The sequence below is a fragment of the Uloborus diversus genome, chromosome 6, assembly GCF_026930045.1.
Source record: "Uloborus diversus isolate 005 chromosome 6, Udiv.v.3.1, whole genome shotgun sequence".
Taxonomy (NCBI): Eukaryota; Metazoa; Arthropoda; class Arachnida; order Araneae; family Uloboridae; genus Uloborus; species Uloborus diversus.
In genome coordinates this window covers 109,839,146-109,858,563 of record NC_072736.1, presented here as the reverse complement: position 1 = coordinate 109,858,563, position 19,418 = coordinate 109,839,146, and the positions used below count along the sequence as shown (strand labels likewise).

Here is a 19,418-nt window from a genome sequence, read left to right as displayed (position 1 = left end):
TTCCCCCCACCCCCCACCCCAATAAAGTTTGGCAAAATTACTTTTCAATTTGACAATTTATTCTCTGCTGTAGAACTTACTTTCTTCAATTCGTGAATTATGAATACAGCAACAGTGGTCTCGCAGATATTTTCTTTTAAATTTTACCACAGGCACAGCCGTGGCGGTAGTGTGTTTATAAAAATGATTAATAATCACTGTATTTGATAATAATGTGAATATCTGACAGGTTTTTGAGTCTTTGACATTTTCATCAGGTTTTTGACAGTTTTCTACTGGTTTTTGACGTCAAAAACCCAACCCTGCAAAGGATTGATTCCGTGGAAGTTCTCTGGTCAGGTTTACCATATTTTTAAATACAAAAGTTCCAAAAATGAGGTATTTATAATTTTATTATGCTTTGAAATGGTCTATACAATTGGCTGGAAGCAACATGCAGATCTATTTCAAAAACATTATTCCTCTTCACCGCTATCTTCTTGGCAAGTACCCATAAGTTTCTGAAATTAAATAAATAAATAAATGAACGTGATCATCATATTTTTAGTTATAAATCAAGGAAGGATACAAGGGAGGAGCGTGGGATCCTGCATCGGCAAATTTTCCAAATTGATGTCCTAAAACGCTAGTGTAGGCCATCTTTGACGACGTTAAGAAAATGAAAGGGGCTCGAATCTCTTTCCCGGAAACTTTTCGGATCAAAAAGAAAATTTCAGACGATCTTTGGTGATGATAGAAGGATTAGTTTGGAGGTCTTCCCTGGCATTTTGCAAAATTTAAGTCTTATTAAGTCAAATTTTATGTGTTATTAGTGGAAAGAATATGTTCGGTGACTTTCCTCCGGTAGTTTTTCAAAACTGAAGTTCCAAAAAAAAAAAAAAAGCGCAATTTAAGACGACCTTCGATCATTTTAGAGGGGGGGGGGGGGGTTCGAAACATTCCTCGGAATTACTACAAAATCGAAGTTTTAAAACACAATTTTGGAACACCTCTTTCAACGGAAAAGTGTGTTATATATAAATAATGTGGCAGCCCCCCCTCCCTCCCTATTCTTCGCAAGCAATTTACTTGCCTGTTATCCGGATGAGCAGTGGTGCTTATTAATAAGAGCTAATCTCATGAGGCGATTGAATGAATTACACTGGAAAACAACAATTTCGCTGTTTTACATCTGTAATTTGTTATGACCTCTGAGTCCAAAGTTGGTCCACAGCATTTCAAAAGTTTGAATGTTAATTGTTCAAGAAATTTACAAATGAACTTTGAGGAGGGGAGAAGTGATAGAATAGCAAATTATTTGTTTCCTACAATAGGAATGATTGCCACCGGGAACCTTTTTTTTTTTTTGTGAATGAACAATGATGGTGATTGATTGTAAATGCGTTTCAAGACATCTAAGAAAAAATAGCATAATATAAAGAAGTTATCGAGCTTGCAGCTACTGTTCAACCACGGATTGTATGGAATTGGCAAACGTCCAGTTAAAACGAGTCTATCTGAATGAGGGGGGAAAGTAAAAATTTAATGCGCGTGTTCCGCTCATTTGAATGAGACTCTGCTTAATTTAGAGACTTCCATTCATCTGTAAAAGCTGACGTCCCTAAAAACTAATAGATGCGTACATATCCGTCTATAAACCGGATGTTTGCTTCTCTATACAACCCGTGGTCAGACAATAGTCCACTATATTGTTGATAAACACTAAACAATGACATGATATGAAGGAAAAAAAAATTCTCGTTCTGAAACGTAAACCTATAACAATATGTATGTTTATGTTTTAGAAGTAATGAACAAAAGTTAAATAATGAACAAGCGTACGTTTTATATTGTCTAAGTACTTGATTTTTGTTCCTTTAAATTTTAATAGATTCATTACTTATCACTTTTTGTCAAAATTTCTAGTTTTTAATATCTTCAGCGCAAATGCGTTCACGATCATATTCACCAACCGACTCGAACCTCTGTTAGACACATAAACCGCCAAATGAAGCCTTCTGATTGGTTGAAAAAGATTTCATTCTGCAATGCGGGTGTCTCTGACTGAGGTTCAGCCCGGATGGCGAACATAAAGCAGTTGTTGGCTGAAAAAGTTTCGATTGGCGGCTGTGGTGTCTGTCGGAGGTTCGAATAGATTGGCGAATAAACCCGTAAGTAATGTTAAAGCACTTACTCCGACGAGTCCGTCCTTTGGCACACATTTAAGACCTGCTCCACATGGACACATAAATAAGTAGACGTGGTCCCTCAGCGGTAGTTTTCCGGGGTGCACTTCACATGGTTTGTCTGAAAAATAGAGAGTTTGAAATACAGAGCCTACTCTCAAACATCTTTCAATGAGTCACATTTTTTTACACTAATATAACGTGCTGGCAAGGAAAGCGACACAACTCAAAAAAAGAACAGCATCGGAGAAAACCAAGGTTTTACGCAACAGTAATATTGAGCGATTTCGTCTCAAATCCTCATTCTCATATGAATAATAATACCCAATGATCGAGTAACCCGCGAGTTTCAACAATGAAACTCGCGCCACGGCATGGTAATTTGATAATATGTTTTGGTAATGTTTAACATGCAGGGAAAGGCTTTATTGTGACAAGGCTGAATTCGATCTGGTTACTTAACTGTTTTACTGGTAAGACAGTCATTTTAGGGGAATGAAGAAACAAAAAAAAAAAAAAGGTCAACAATAAACGTTACCTACTGGAGTTTAGGGTTAATCTAAGGCTCCTATATAAGGGGAGCTGACTTATCCGACATTTTGGTTCCAAAATTGTCGGGCGAAAAAAATAGTATTTTTGCAAAAGTCTCATTTCAGAAAAGTGGTGGCAAAGCTTTAGATGTGTTACCTGATTGATGTTTGAGTATTTTATTCTGTAGATGAAGACGATTTAATTTATACAAATTAAAAACAAATAAGGTAAAAAAATGAGGTTTATTACAGTAAACATTTCTTGATACGTTTTTGTTGAATTTGTGAACTAAGTAATCTTTCTAGATTTACCTTAGGTGACATTTTACTCAACTTATCATCAATTGCTTTACGACATAGCAACCAGAGAATATTATAACGTATTTATAAATACTAGAAACGAGGTTGGATCCAATTTTGTCTTGGAACCAAAATGTCGGATAAGTCAGCCTGTCTTTTTCGAGGAGCTCTAGGTTAATCCACTGGGGTTAGGATTAAAATTTCAACGATCAAAATATCACCAAACAGGCAATGGCTTCGTTCAAATGTAGAAGAGTAGAAGCAATTTTTACCCGTCATACCATGACGGACGATTTTCTAATATATAACAGCCAATTCACTGATCCAGTAACGCTGACGTCACCAACAATGAAACTCGCGCCATAGCATGCGTGACGGCATTATTTCATTGCTGAAACAACAAAAATTCAGTAAGTTATTCGGAACTCCAGCGCTCGAATACGTTACCTTGCGGTGATTTACAAAACTGCAAATGAAACTAAAACATTGCCACGTTGCGTTCCACGTGTGTCTGTTGACGTAAACACAGGCAGTTTGTTCTGAGTATTTATTAACGCAATCGATGTGTCTTAGTTTGCTTTCAGCTAAAGAAATTAATTCGTCCCTTAGTAGTATTCTCGAGCTTCTCAAAATAATGTTAGTTTTCATTATTTCCTTAATAATTGGTGAAAGCGAAAATTCTGGATTAACAAACTTGGATAACGTTATACAAGGTAAAATTTTTTATTGTTTTGTATGAATTTGTAAGAATATGGGGTTTTTTTTAATCTTAAATTAATTAAACTTACCATATTTTACAGCAGCATTTAGTTGGAATGGACAGTATGCAAAATATTTTCTTGAATATATTATCGTAGAACAAAATGAATAACCGAGAAAGAATTTACTTTATTCCTTTTATTCTCAGCTGAAAGGTTTCGCCAAATTTGTTTAGGGTTATAGTTTTAGTATAGTGCGAGCAAAGTAGCCTTGGCGAGATTTCGCGTTTTTAGTTAAACCATTTTTAATTTTTATCATGAGTGGAATAAAATGGTAGTAAGATTACAGAATTCGATAAGTGAAAAGAAATAATGGTCAATCAACTGAAAAGAAAACTACCACCATATATCCGTGAGAAATTTGTTGATGATTTGCATAACATGACACAATTAAATCGTAACTCAGAAATTAGAAAAATCGAAACAGAAAATTTTTAAATTAACCGATTCGGGAATTCGAGAGAAATAACTCAGCTACAAATGGAAAACAATAAACGCTAGCCAAGCAAGGCAAAAAAGTATCATCTTCTTTCGATAACAATTTGTAATGTCATATTGAATTTTCTAGCATTAATTGTTATTCTTGTCAGGCCACAATTATTATTTAGTTTTATCAAGAATTGATAAATATCGAATTCAACATCGTGGAAATAGCTGCTTAGAACTACGAACTACGTAGTTTGCATTAATCTTTGACGTTTAGTAATGCTTCTTGAATTCTCATTTCTTTCTACGTGGTCCAGAATATCCACAAGACTTTGAAAATTAATTTAAAAAGAATAAAGCGAAAAAATCATACGTACGAACAAAAATCACAACACTTTTAGCATTTTCTTCGTTACCACATGCGTTTGTTTTAGTTTTTAAATCCGCCATTAGACAGTGACTTCAGTGCCCCCTATAGTTCGTTGGAGTTGCGAATTAAACTTTGATGATATTTTTTTCAATTCGCAACTCCAACGAACTATAGGGGGCACTGCAGTCACTGTCTAATGGCCGACTTAAAAACTAAAACAAACGCATGTGGTAACGAAGAAAATGCTAAAAGTGTTGTGATTTTTGTTCGTATGTATGATTTTTTCGCTTTATTCATTTGAAAAGATTTTTCAAAGTCTTTTGGTTATTCTGACCCATATAGAAAGAGATTAGAAACCAAAAAGTATTACGAAAGTAAACAATTAATGCAGAACACACAGTAAAATGTTCTGAAGCAGCCATTTTCACGATGTTGAATTCGGAATTCATAATTTTTTGGTTCGCTTCGAACGGCATTTTCATTTTGTACCGTTTTTTCTATACATTAGTACATATTAAGTTCAGTTTCGTGACATTTCCGGCATTTGTTGACATTTTTGTCACATAGTGCACATACGCGGCAGACTGTCAAGAGTAACGTTTAACACTAGATAATTTATTTCTATGACTATATGATTGGATATCCAAAGAAATCATGCATTTAATTCATTCGTCATGGAAATGATTTACCTCATATGCGAAATCTTGTCAAGATACATTATTCTTTCACACAATTTTAAAACCATAACCCTATAAACAGATTTTTGGCGAACTTTTATTTTTTATTGTTCAAATTCTTAACGTTCTATCTGGATTTTTCAATCTGTTCTGCGATAAATATTTTCAAGAAAATTTATTTGCATACTGTCTATTTCAGTAGGATACTGTAGTAACAAAGGTTATTTAAATCATTTATGTGGAATTAGGTTAAGGAAAAGTGTCCAGTCAATGTTGTTAAGTTCGTTTTCTTTTTCATCGAACTGAAAAACTGATATTTATTCAAATTCACTCAGAACAAAATAAATAAAATGTGTACTCACAGTTTATATATGGTGGTAGTTTTCTTTTCAGTTGATTGACCATTATTTCTTTTTACTTATCGAATTCTGTAATCTTATTATCATTTTAGTCCACTCATGATAAAAATTAAAAATGGTTTAACTAAAAACGCGAAATCTCGCCAAGGCTACTTTCTCGCACAATACTAACACTATAACCCTAAACAAATTTGGCGAAACCTTTCAGCTGAGAATAAAAGGAATAAAGTAAATTCTTTCTCGGTTAAACATTTTTCATTTTGTTCTACGATAATAAATTCAAGAAAATATTTTGCATACTGTCCATTCCAACTAAATGCTGCTGTAAAATATGATTAGTTAAATTAATTTAAGATTAAAAAAAACTCATGTTCTTACAAATTCATACAAAACAATAAAAAATTTTACCTGGTATAACGTTATCCAATTTTGTTAATCCAGAATTTTCTTGTTTATGCTTCCACCATTTAATACTTTTTTGAAAGAAATAAGGAAAACTAACATTATTTTGAGAAGCTCGAGAATACTACTAAGGGACGAATTAATTTCTGTAGCTGAAAGCAAACTAAGACACATCGATTGCGTTAATAAATACTCAGAACAAACTGCCTGTGTTTACGTCAACAGACACACGTGGAGCGCAACGTGGCAATGTTTTAGTTGCACTCGCAGTTTTATAAATCACCGCAAGGTAGCGTATTCGAGCGCTGGAGTTCCGAATATTTGGCATGCAGGGAAAGAGTTTATTGTGACAAGGCTGAACTGGATCCGGTAACCTAACTGTTTTACTGGTCAGACTGTCAAAGAGCATTAAATCAGTAGCTAGTACATGACAATAAATAAATAAATAAATACTTAGCAAATGACAATAAGCAACGCACAAAATTAGCAGATTACAGCAGACACGTGCTTTGGGGTTACAGGGAACCCTCTTTTCAATGCAAAATTGTGAGCTTTTGGATGTAAAAACATCCGGTTAGAGCAACGAGAATGAACAGTAGGCCGCTTAAATAGTACAAATAGCAAATTGAAAAAACCAATAAGACAAAATGGAACTCAGAGCCGAAATGTATTGCATGATTCCCGTCGAGAAAAAATGCCGTGAAGTAATAAATTTTTCCCAAACCCCCCTAATAATAAATTTAGCTGACAAAATGAAGCCACTAATGAAAAAATTAGCAATAAATGTCATGTCAGAAAAAAACTGGCGATTCAATTGTAACATTTAGCGAAAGGCAAAATAAACATAATAGAAGAAAAACCTGAAAAAATTTGGGAAAACGGCAAAACAAAATTGCAAAATATGTGTAAAATAAAACAAGGAATGGAAACTTAAAGACAAATAAACATGATTAAGAAAGACAGAACAATAACACCTGTATGACTAAAACCAAAGGAGTTTAATGAAAAGGAGGAAAAGAGAAACTATAGTTGGGGGCAAACCTAACCCGGCAGCAATGTTAAGGCTACGCAGATTCTAATTACAGCATTACAATGCTGCCAGGTTAGGTTTGCCCCAACTGTAGTTATACAAAAGGAATCCAAACTGCAGAAAAATACGGAACGGCTTTAAAATTGCTTTCTAGATTAGAACGATTCTTCAGAATGTGGAAAGACTCCCAAAAATCAAGATCTGAAGAATTTGGGTATTTCTGGATAATTTCATGAGAGTTAAAATTAATGGAGTGATTTTTAGTACGTTTCCCCCAAATTTTGAGTTGGGTTTTATTTTTCTTGCAGGACAGCCCTATGAAAAAAAAGGAAGCTTTCTGATTGGTTGAAGATGATTTTAATCCAGGCTAAAGTTAGCTGGGAAGTTTGGAAAGTTCAAAATCTAAACGGTACAATGGAACAACATTGAAGTTGCTCAGTACCCATGCTTAAAGTTAAAACTCCGATGGTGCCAAAAAATATAAATGTGCTGAAACATCAATTTCTTAAAATGTATATTCAGACATAAACAAAGTAAACTTTTAAAAAATGCTTTTAGTGGAGTACTGAAATCATGCTTTGTCTTTATTAATTTGTGGGAAAACCTTTATGTAAATGACATGGATATTTAGGTCAGATAAGATCGGGCAGAAAAAAAAGCGGCTAATTCGTTAAAAAAAATTTGCAGTTTTTTTTTTTTTTTTTAATTTGAACCTGGAGTTCTTCAGAACATTTAAGAGAGCTTCATTTCATTTCTAGTAAGACAAAATAAAGTATCATTAAAAGAATGCCTTTCACTCAAAATATTTATCTTTTGATTATTTGTGGACTTTTGTATGAAAGGAAAACAGTATGAAATAGAAATAACGAAATTTAAATTTTAATTTATGTGCTTCGAAAAATATATGTGCCGTTAATTGCTAAAAATTGTCATTTAATTCAGACACTCTTTCTTCAATGAACTAATTGTGTATATCACGGTTATCCGCCTTCAGCAACCTTATGGAGATCGGAATAATGCCATTTGATCTATGGGGTAACAAACGTAAACAAAATTTCATTTATTGACAATTAGTCTGAACAGGGGCGTAACGAACTCAAATTTTCGACAGGGCGAAAATTTCCAATTTGCCGAATGGAACTCAAATTTTCTTGAATGGGGATAAATTTGCCAAAGGGAACTACAAATTTCGCCAAATAATAATAATTTTGCTGAAAAGAACTTCAATTTTTGCCGAATGGAACTCCAAATTCCGCCAAATGATGATAGTTTTGCCGATGGAACTCCAAATCTTGCCAAATGCAACTCCAAATTTCGCCGAGTGATGATAATTTTGCCGAATGATGATAATTCTTTGGAATAATCAGACAAAATTTGCAGAGTAAGGAATTTTTTTGGAAGGTCACAATGACCTAGGGGCAGATGCAAGTGGGGGGAAGGGGGGGGGCGATCGCTCTTCCCTTGAGGTACTCTCCACCGATAATTTTTCGAAAATGAAGTTCAAAAAATGCAAATTTAGACGAGTTTCATTGATGTTGGGAAAAGATAGGTTTGGGTTTGGGATCCGATCTCGGAACTGTTTCGGAATTGAAGTCCAAAACCTTTGTGATCAATAATATTAAATTAGTCTACATAGTAAAAACTAAGTAATAAAAATCAATCGCCCCTCCCTTGAAAAATTTCTAGATCCGTCCTTGCAATGACCTCCCGTGACCTCCCATCGAGCCGCCTCTGAGTCTAAAATTTAGGTTTTTCCTATCCAGTTAATCGCGATGCATAATAATCTTGGCTACATTACACAAAATTTCATCTTTCAATTTACGAAAAAGGAAGAGAAGTATATAAATTTGAAAAATTGACATTTTGTCCCCCATCTTCCCCAAGTGAGCCCATATCAAGAGAGCAAGCCCAAATTTTACGATCACTAACCGAGCTCCTGAAGTTTTTTGCAACGACCTGCTGGTCCAAGTCTAACACAGCACTCATCCTCTGCGCACTTATCTTTGTCCATCATACATGTCAAAGCAGCGGAAGCAACCTGTAAAACAAAATGCATGTTTGGGTTATTTTCATCAAAATTGGAAGCTTGGTTCGAAAATTACAGTTGATAAAGAAAGAACATTGTATTTTGTTATAAAACTTGCATTGAAATATTATTTTTCGTCTTTGGCAATTCATTTGCATCTTCGAAAAGTGGGAAATTTTCACTTTGTTCCAAAATGAGAAACAAAAATATTTTTTGAATGAAATATTTGCTATATGATCACTAAAAATTCTTTATATCAAATGAACAAATAAATAAAGGAAATAAGAATGAATAAATTATTTAAAAATAAACAAATTAATTAATTTATGTCAGAGAAAAATGAATGAATAAGGAAATAAACGAATAACGAATGAATGAATAAACGAGTGAATTAATAAATGAATACGTAAGTTTCTTTAATAAATGAATGAATAAGGAAACGATATAAACTATTGTCCCATTCACTTTGCCCCGCTTGCACTTGACAAATGTTATTAAACACTTAAAACCAAAGCATGCCTAACCCTAACATTCAGTAAAATAAGTGCTGGACTGGAAATCTAAGGCCTCAATTAATATTTAGAATGTTAATTACAAAAAATTTATCATTTTATAACAACAAATAAGTGTTTGTAATAAACCAAAAAATATTACAATATCGGTACAAAATTTTGGAAGTGATTTCTGAAATTATATACTACGATTAGTGATTGCAATACCGGTATACCGAATACCGGTACTTCAAGCAATTTTTCAATTTCGTAATACCAGTATTTGCTGGGGTAAAATACTGGTATTTTCGGTATTAGCTGAAAATAATGAATAGTTTAAATTAAATAATTTTCAATTTAACTTTTTAAATCTGTATTCATATTTCAAATGTACATTTACTTTTCCCATGATACAGAACCAAAATCAATCTATTGATGCAAAAATTTTGCTTCAAAAGCCCGAACTAGTAGAACATCATTAAATAAATGTAGCTGAAAGATTGCAAAATGATATTTTCATTACTACTAGACGGTGATATGAATCGTATTTTCGTGCACCGTGATTTTATTTTTTTCCTTTTCATAATCACTCACTTTCCCTTTTGTGAAAGTTAATTTCGAATGTATTTTTCCTATGAGCAATTTATTCCAACCATCAATTGCAGTAACATTTTTTTAATTTCTTGTTTAACCATTTGTCTCAACTGTGCTAAATTTTGACAAAATCTTTTTCTTGTTAGCATAACAAATGATAATTTGTTGTCACCAGTACTGGTTTGACGTTCTGTCTCGCAATTTGGCTTTATACTTGGCATGATATTATTTAGAAATTAAACATTGCCTTGAAAATTTGCATAGAGGTAAAGCAAAATCAATTTAAACATATTTTCAGACATTTGCATAGTTATAATTGTAAAGAATTTTGAAAAGAAAGCGAAAACGAATAAGAGAAACTAACAAGATCAAATTTATAAAGAATAAATACCTTTGTGCTGAGAATTAAAAAGTCAGTACTCCAACGTTATTAAGCACAATTTTTATTTATTCTAATTATTTATTTATTTATTATTTATTAATTTATTTATTCTATTGCTAATTATTTTTTTATTTTTGCAATCATTTGCAAGTTTTGTGCTTAATAACGTTGGATTACTGACTTTTTAAGATCAAATTTAGCCAATTTTGTCGTAAATCTCAAACCAAAGTGCTAATAAAAAGCAACACAAAACTCTCCTGCTCAAAAGCAAACGATGTTAATATTAGAAAAGTATCATCTCTCGGAACAAAATTATAACTAGCTATAAATTAAAAAAATAATAACAAGAATACACGCAATACAAAAAAAAAAAAAAAAACACGAACTCAAGAAAAGGATTTATCCAAATATAACACGTAAGAGACTGAATTATTTGAAGATGAAGGACTTCTAGACAATTAGAGAAGATGTATTTCGCGACCTGCGTGAATTCGGAAAGAGTATTTTCAAATGTAGGAAAGTTAAGCACTTAAATGAGTCCCAGGCTTAGAAAGAATTCAATAGATTCATTATGTTTTTTACTATTATTGATTTTTTGTTATTAAATTTTTTCCTTCATTTTATATTTTTTTACGAAACGTTTTCATAAAAACCAAAATTTGTGTGCAAAATTGCTCAATATGGTATCGAAACAATATGTTTTCAAGCATTTTTTTTTTTTTAGAAATTTCAAATACTGGTATTAATACCGGTATTCCGGTATCACGTTTTAAAAATAGCGAATACCGGTACTCAATTTTTGGTGCGGTATTGGAATCCCTAACCACGATCTTAAGTGCTATTCATTTTTTAACTAGAATCAACTGTATGCTTAGGAACATAGTTAAAGTATTTATAATTAGGTGGCGCAGCAAACAATGAAAATATTTTGCCATTTCACTTTCCCCCACTTTTCCTTAAATAAAATTTCACTTGTTTATGCTTTTTTTTTCTTTTTTTTTTTTGCTGTATTCGTTCAGATTTTTTTTTTTTTTCAGTTTTTTTTTTTTTTTCTTTGCAGTGTTTTGAAATGTGAGAGGGATTTATGAATAACCCTGTATGGTATTTTCCATTCCCAAACCCAGTTTGATGGAAAAAACTGATTTAACATCTTCACTTACCGCTAGAGTGACTGCGAAAACCAAACAGGCTGCGAGGACCTTCATTGTTGCTGAAATGCTAGAAAAAACTTCAAACGCTGTAATACATAGAAAAATCTTTATATAAGAGCAGATACAGAGATAAATCAGAGGTAAACACGCAGAATTGGAGTGGACACCTGTGGTTTTCGCATCCCTGTCACCAAACGTTTTTCAAATCAGATAAACTTAACTTTCTGTTGATTCTCACGGATTTCGGAAAAAATGTCGATAGTTCCTTTTTAATGTAACCTCCGATATTTAACAGTACATGTGTTGCAGTGAACGAAGCATTGATGTAGTTTCGTAGTTGAAGCAATGCGCACAGTTTTATGCTTTGCTTATTGTTCACATCGGTAATGCATAACCTCGGCAAGTTTGCTCAACTTCGACCATGAAAAACTACAGTGAAATCCCGTTACAACAAACTTCAAAGGACAGCGAATTTTGTTCGTTTAAACAGCAATCTCAATGTAATGGAATTCAATGAATATGAAATGGAAATTAAATGTGGACTAAAACATTCATTTCGTTGAAATGGATGTTTCGTTGTACTGGTATTCGTTGTAACCGGATTTCACTGTATTTGGAAGAGCTTACTAATTAGAATTAGAGCTAACTACGAAAGTTTATTAATTCTTATCAAGTTGGATTGTTTTTAACCGCAAACGTTGAGTTGCGTCGTTAGTTGCCTTTTACTGACGACACTATGTAACACAATGGTGCCCAACCTACGGCCCGCGGCACCAATTCATGTGGTCAGCTATTATGTTCAATGTAACGAATCGAAAAATGTATTCCAGAACATTCCAAAACAACAGATAGCCTTTATTCGGTATTACGAATGATTGTTGCAAATTTGAAACCAAATCCTTAGAAATTTGTTTCTCAAAAACAGATGAAAACTTGAACAGTACAGTCAAGTACAGTACCTTAACTTGGGACATTTTGCCGAATTTTGAGGACTGGTACTTCTGTCGATATTTCACCAGTAAGAAATAAACGGTGTTACAGAATAAATGAAGAATTATCGTATGAGGCTATGTGAGTAGAACTTGGATGCATCAGTTTTATGGGATATTCGCAACTCCAATAAACTATAGGGGGCGCTGCAATCACTGTTTAATAGCAGACGAAAAAGGTAAAACAAACAAATACTGTAACCTATAACTTGCTTCGACGCTTAGTAAATGACAGTAATTTTTCATCGTGTTTGTAGGAAGCTTTCTTTTCTATTCTTCTGAAACTACATTACACCGCAAACTGTCTGAAGCCTGTAATTTGCCCCAAAGAAAACACGTGGAATGGATTGTTTTACCCTTTTCTTTAGTATTGTTAATCACCGCAAGGTAGCGTGTTCGAGATCTGGAGTTGCGAATTTTTATGATTTTGTACATTTCAAAAAAATATGCGGTTTTTAAGTTTGGAAGTAACTATGGTTACTTACGCTAACTGAGCAGCATTAGTTTGAATTTGTTTCACAAATCATCGCGGCTATGTACCTCTGCCTTATTTGGATAAATTCATTTCCACCCAACTAATTCAGTTGAACTTAGTTATTCATAAATTTGAGAAATTGCAAATACGCTCCAAACTTGGGACACTGTTCCAAGTTAGGATACTAAGGCATAAAAAGTGTCTATATAAGGAATACTGAGGAAATATAAAGTGCATAATTGTATTAACAAAAACGTATAGATACAAAATTTTATAAATTGAGGGCTATTCTGATGACAATAAATGTGTCTTACCATAACAAGACAGAACAGTTGTCATTGTTAAAAAAATGGAATCTATTGATGAGCAAAAGACGTTTTGCCAAAATATAAGAATAATTAGCTCTACTAATGAAAATAAGTATCAAAGTAAAGATGAGACTAATTTATTTGTAGTGAATTTCGTGTATTATGAAGGCATGAAAATGAATGTGAAAAGATGTGAAATAAGGAATCTGGAGAGCTAAAAATTAGCGGTGTTAATAACTATTTGAGTTCACCTAATTGCTTTTATTCTTCCAAATATAGAGGGGAAAGCGGAAATTTTACATTCAAAAAAATTAAGAAGGCTGGGGAGACATTCAATATTTTCATCATTGAACGTTTACAAGATTACATTATTTCTATCTAATGATATTTTTTTTTCTTTATTGGGTTGTAAAATAAACTTCTTTAAAATGTCCCAAAATGTGGGTCCTAAAATGCCCCCAAATGATGTCCCAAACCTCATCTATTGCTGAATACATGAAAGAAAAATAAATATAATAAGTGTCCCAAGGTAGGGAGTAAAGTCTCTAACTTGGGACAATGAACATTTTTAAGTTTTATTTTTAAAGGGACATATCTACACATCTATACCTTGTCTTGAAGTGAAGTACTAAGGCTCATCCTAAACATAGAATGCTTCGTTCGATTGGAAAACATATGATTAATATGCTACAAAAGGTAAAAGTTCAAAACTGTCCCAAGTATGGGCCTTTGACTGTATCAATAAAATAAGAATGTAGTAACGACAACAGTTCTTGATTTGTAACTTTCTTTCATTTTTCTATGAGTAATCTATGAAAAAAAAAAAAGATTGAAATACATTTTAATCTCATATTTGTTCTGAACTGTAAGAATCATCTTTGTATGAGGTGCTGTTCTCGGGTGAAAAAAGGTTGGGCCTAAATGGTATAACGAATCTAAAAAAAAATAAAAAATATATATATTAATTTGAATTTTTGGCATCTTGAATTCAAATTATGTTTTTCGCAATCACGAGCGTGTGTGTACATGAATGCACGCGTGTGTTTGTGTAGGCGCATGCGTGTGGGTGCGTGTGTGTGTATGTATGCATGTGTGTGCGTGTTGTGCATGCAGTGCTGTGTGTGCGCGCGCGTGTGTGTGTAGGTGTTCGTGTGTGTGTATGTAGGCATATGTGTTTGTGTCTGTGTGCAGGCATGAGTGTATGTATGTGTGTGTGTGTGTGTAGGAGTGTGTGTTTGTGTCTGTACGCAGGCATGAGTGTGTGTGTATATGTGTGTAGGCGTGTGTGTGTAGGGTATGGACGCAACCTGGAGACGGTTTTCGCAAGAAGAGCAGCATCGTGAGGCCGGCCGACGCGACAGTGGTGCTGGTAGAGGGTGCTGGTGGGAAAATAAAATGATAAGACGCCAAAACAGTCAAATGAGAACAATATGCAATCGTGATTGCTCAAAAAAAAAAAAAAAAAAAAGAAAACTTCTGCTTCTGGTTTGACAGTATTGGTGGCTGTTTAAATATAAGTGGACGTGATTTATGCAGTTTTCCGATACAATTTGCATTGAATATACTATTCTCTTTGCCCACTCCCCCCCCCTGAAAAAATTTGAAATGACGGGCCTATCCAAAGCGGTATTTACAGAGCAGTCAAATTGTATGGTTTGTTATTCCTTTGTTACAACATTTTTTAGTACAATTTCTTCTAATATGATATGATCTTTAAAAAAAGTTTAATCGAGCTCTTGGTCTGTGGGATAGCAGGACCACTAAAGCACACGACCATAAACAATATTGACTTCAACGTGCATTAAATTCACTTTGGAGAAGCATGATTTTATGGGAGCCATTTGTATACCCTCGGAAGGCCCTAATATACAACTTTTCCACGCAAAACTGCGACTAAGGAAACAGTTGGGCAATTTTGGAGCAGGAATTATTTGCAGCATTCAAGCACTCTGCACTATAATATGTGTTTTGAATGTCTTTAGACTCCAGGATCTGGTCTAGTTTTGCTGTGGGACTAACTAGACTGTGGGACCTGGTCTAGTTTTGCTGTGTGATACTTATACCTCCTAAAAGGAGGTATAAGTATCACTATCACTCCATAGCATCATCTCTTACTTACTCGCAAAAAAGTCTTACTTACCGAAGAAAAAGTCAAAACTGGTGATTTTGTTGGCTTCAAATCAACAAGTCATATCAAAAATCATGTTGTACCACTCGTTACAATGGGCAACAGAAGAATAACGCTTCTACAGAGGCATGATGGAATTTGATATAACCTCCGAGTCACTTTGGGCAGTGGTGGGTTAGAGGCTTCTTTTGAAAACCGTAAGGCTGAGAATTGGCTGAATTGGTTGAAACACTGATTTAAAATTACAGCACAGTGGGCTGCAGGTTATCTCTAAAAGTAAGCATGTTTGATGCCCACTTTGATAGCTTCAAAGGGAACAAGTGTGTGAATACAGAGGATCAAGGATAATGATTTTCTCAGGACATGTATCATTTTGAACATTACACAGATTTGAGACAAAAAGCTGGCTATAAATCGAGATTGTCCACTTTACTGATTAGCTTAGCTGTTGAGTCTCAAAAAAGGTAGCTAAACATGACATCATTTTGAAAAAAGTAAAAAGTGTTCCCTTTTCATTGAAACTAACCACATGAAAATTTACCAAAGTTGGAAATTAGCACTTTCAGACTTCAGTTGTATCAGTTTGTGACATTAACGTTTTTGAAGGATCAACAGTCGGGGCTCATTCAAATTTTACGGGGTTCCTTGAATCAGAAAAGAATGGGCCACGACTGTTGATCCTTCTATTCTACTTTTGAATTTATGATTTGTCTTATCTGTACGCGGTTATAAAACTATTTCAACGGTGTAGTTATTCAGTAGTATTTAATAACATTCTAAACTACTGGGCTTATACAATTTTCTTTTTAGTTTTTTTGGTTTTTACGCAGTCGGGTTTTTTGTTTTTATTTAAGAATTTTTTATTCTGATTACCATGATGGCGGTGGTTTTTAATATTCGTTTAGAGAGCGAAATTTTCGTCGTTATAGTTACAAATCGACTGGATTGCATTCATATTTTTTTCGGGGCTGAACTCAAAAGGACTTAACAACAAAAAAAGCTTTTTTTTTAATGTATAAATCACCTATATAGATGAACTTAATCAGAAAAACTTCATCCAAATACAAAATTTCCAGAATCGTAGTCCCCATTATTTAAGATTGATAAGAAAGACAAATATAACAGTATATGCTGTAAATAATCTTTATGATAAGTGTACTGGTGGATATCTGCTATACAATCTGTATTTTTATTACCTCATTCTCATCACCATTTCTATTTTTATGGATATGCCTGGTATTACCTATTCTAGAAAATCACCATAATATGATAATTTGAATTCAAGGCGTCAAAATTCAAATTATTTATTTTTTCTAACACGCTTTTATTAGCTTTACCTGCGTGTATGTATGTATGTATGTATGTATGTATCTTGTAACGGAATTTTGCAGCTCAAATTTCGCCCACTTCCTGCGATCGGATTCTTTTGAAATTTAACATGCCACCTCAGACCCGATGACAATGCAATATTCTATAATCAAATTAATAAACTCTTTTAATTGTTAGTTTCCTCCAATTTTAATCAATATTTTGGCATAAATCCAACAATGTGAAAAAGGAAAAATCTAAAAAAATACATTAAAAAATGCTCGTAAAAATTATTCAAAAATATCTATAAAAACCTTTAATTTTTCTGCATCAGACAAAATTTGTTCCAATGTTCCAAGGTAATTAGAACATGAAATATATTTGTTTTCAACTAATTTCATGCCAAAATTTAGGTGAGCCTTCAATTGGAAATTCATTGCTGATCAGACCATTGTTGAACAAAACTTTTATTCAAATGCATCTCAAATATTCAAAGTAATGTAGATATGATTTCTGCACACTTACATCGATGACTGAGATGGATTAGCTGGATTAGACATTTACTCCACAGGCAATTTATCAGCGAAGTTGAATGTTTTTAGAGCTCGACTATTACATTATAAGGGGTACAGTTGCTCTTTTTGGAGTTTGAGAGACCACGTTTCGAATGCCACCCGAGACCTTTAGTTGCTTTTTTTTGGGAAAATTTCATGAATATAAAAGATTTTGAATAATGTTGAAATGAATATTCTTTCGTAAAACAAGTTAAACTAAAAAGGGGAAAATAAAATAATAGTTTAAAAAACTAAAAAAAAACGCTTTCGTAGCAAAATGAACTAAAAAGTGAAAAATAATCTATGGATGATAGCAGTTGACCAATCACTTATTTTTAATGTAATACAAAAAAGCGTGAGGTGCTGTCGATTTACATTTTTGCTGGAACAACAAAAAGGAAGAAATTCAAGACAACTGATAAGAAGCCCCCCACGGTTTTTTGTATTACATTAAAACTAAGTGATTGGTCAACTACTGTCATCCGAAGATTATTTTTTACTTTTTAGTTCATTTTGCTACGAAAGCGTGTTTTTTTAATTTTTTAAACTATTATTTTATTTTTCTTCGTTTGCGCAAAATAGGCATCACATCAGAAATCAGTAACTGTGTTTGCTTTTCAGCTTTCAATCTGACAGAGAATGGGGTTGTTTCCTTCAGTGAAAAGTACTAATTTTAGTCACTGAAATTGATAGAATAAGCAAAATAAATAAATAAATAACATGGACCCAGAAAATACTTTTATTTTCCCAACAGTTATTTTTTAATTAATTTTTAAATAGTTCAATTTTACAAACAAGGCGTGGTCTTGATGACGTCACAAATGATGCAATTTGGCGCATCTTTCTACAGCGTTTCCACGTTATGATAATCAAGAAGCGAATTAAATATTGCGCTCTACGCTTGCTATGAACCATATCGTTGCCAATACACGTGAGTAAAGATGCGAATTAAATATTTTGCTCTGTGAATGGCAGCACTGAATGGCATTTCATCATTTGTGATGTCATCGGCAGAAGCCGTAAACAATAAAAGCACGCCGAATTAAGTAATTTTTTAAAAATATTAAACTTGAACAAATTATTTAAAAAATGGTCAGATCCTATGTTTTTAAACATGCTCTTTCAGAAAAAAATACTTTTAAAATTTTGGAAATGACCCCATTGAAACAGCTTTCTTCTTATTTCGCGCGTATGCAGTTATCGTTAAAGCTTTCGGTGCATATGTTGGAGATTTGACTTCGCGCAGTCAATGCTGTCAGAAGGGAGGTCACTGCGACCTCCCCGAAAATTTCCTTGTTCCGCAAATTTGGAAACATAATTGCAATATCGCAATTTGTTTTTTCATTGCATGTGTGCATACCCGTATTTCAACATTCGATAAAATTTGAAGCTCCATTCAGTAAATAGAGAACTTCAGCTCTATCAAAAATTAAAGTTCGGGGCGGCCCTTAACACTACAGTTCTTAGAAAGGAGACTCTCCCCGAAATATTTGGTTTGTTAGTTTAAAAGTAATGTAAATTTAAAGTAAATTTCGTTTTAAATACACCTTCATAAAAACAATAAATGTCTGTTTTTAAAATCAAAGCTTTCGAAGTTATCTAAATTGATCCTTTCCGACAATAAAAATGTGTCAATCATGATAGGGTGATTGCAGAAGTCGACCTGTCTACAGAAGTTGGCCACAGTGACATAAAACATCCCCAGGTAGCTTTCTTTTGTTTATCTTAAAATTTTTAGCAACTTAGATTAAAATTGTATAAAACTTCTGTGTATCAATAAATAGCTAGAAAAGTGACTAAAACATGAACAGTTTAAAATTCATTTCCCTCAAAACTGGAGGTTAAAATCTACAATATTAAAAAATCTTCAAATTTTACTTGAAGGGTGCAGTATCATTTGGCACTGAATTTCTCGAAAACCACTGATAATTCTGAAATGGCTTGTCCCTGCAAAATACTGTTGTGTGACTGGTAAACCGATAACACTACAATTTT

The 19,418-nt window shown here is 33.4% G+C and overlaps 1 protein-coding gene across 1 annotated transcript; it reads right to left on the bottom strand.

Moving 5' to 3' along the window:
- Positions 1-374: 374 nt before the first annotated feature.
- On the bottom strand, positions 375-11,745 carry LOC129225297 (U1-hexatoxin-Iw1e-like). The gene is made up of 4 exons (XM_054859886.1): positions 11,671-11,745; positions 8,947-9,055; positions 2,174-2,286; positions 375-500 (listed from the first exon to the last, which is right to left on the bottom strand). The coding sequence occupies exons 1-4, from the start codon at positions 11,713-11,715 to the stop codon at positions 456-458; spliced, it is 312 nt and encodes a 103-aa protein (XP_054715861.1). The 5' UTR covers positions 11,716-11,745; the 3' UTR covers positions 375-455.
- Between the last annotated feature and the right edge of the window lie 7,673 nt (positions 11,746-19,418).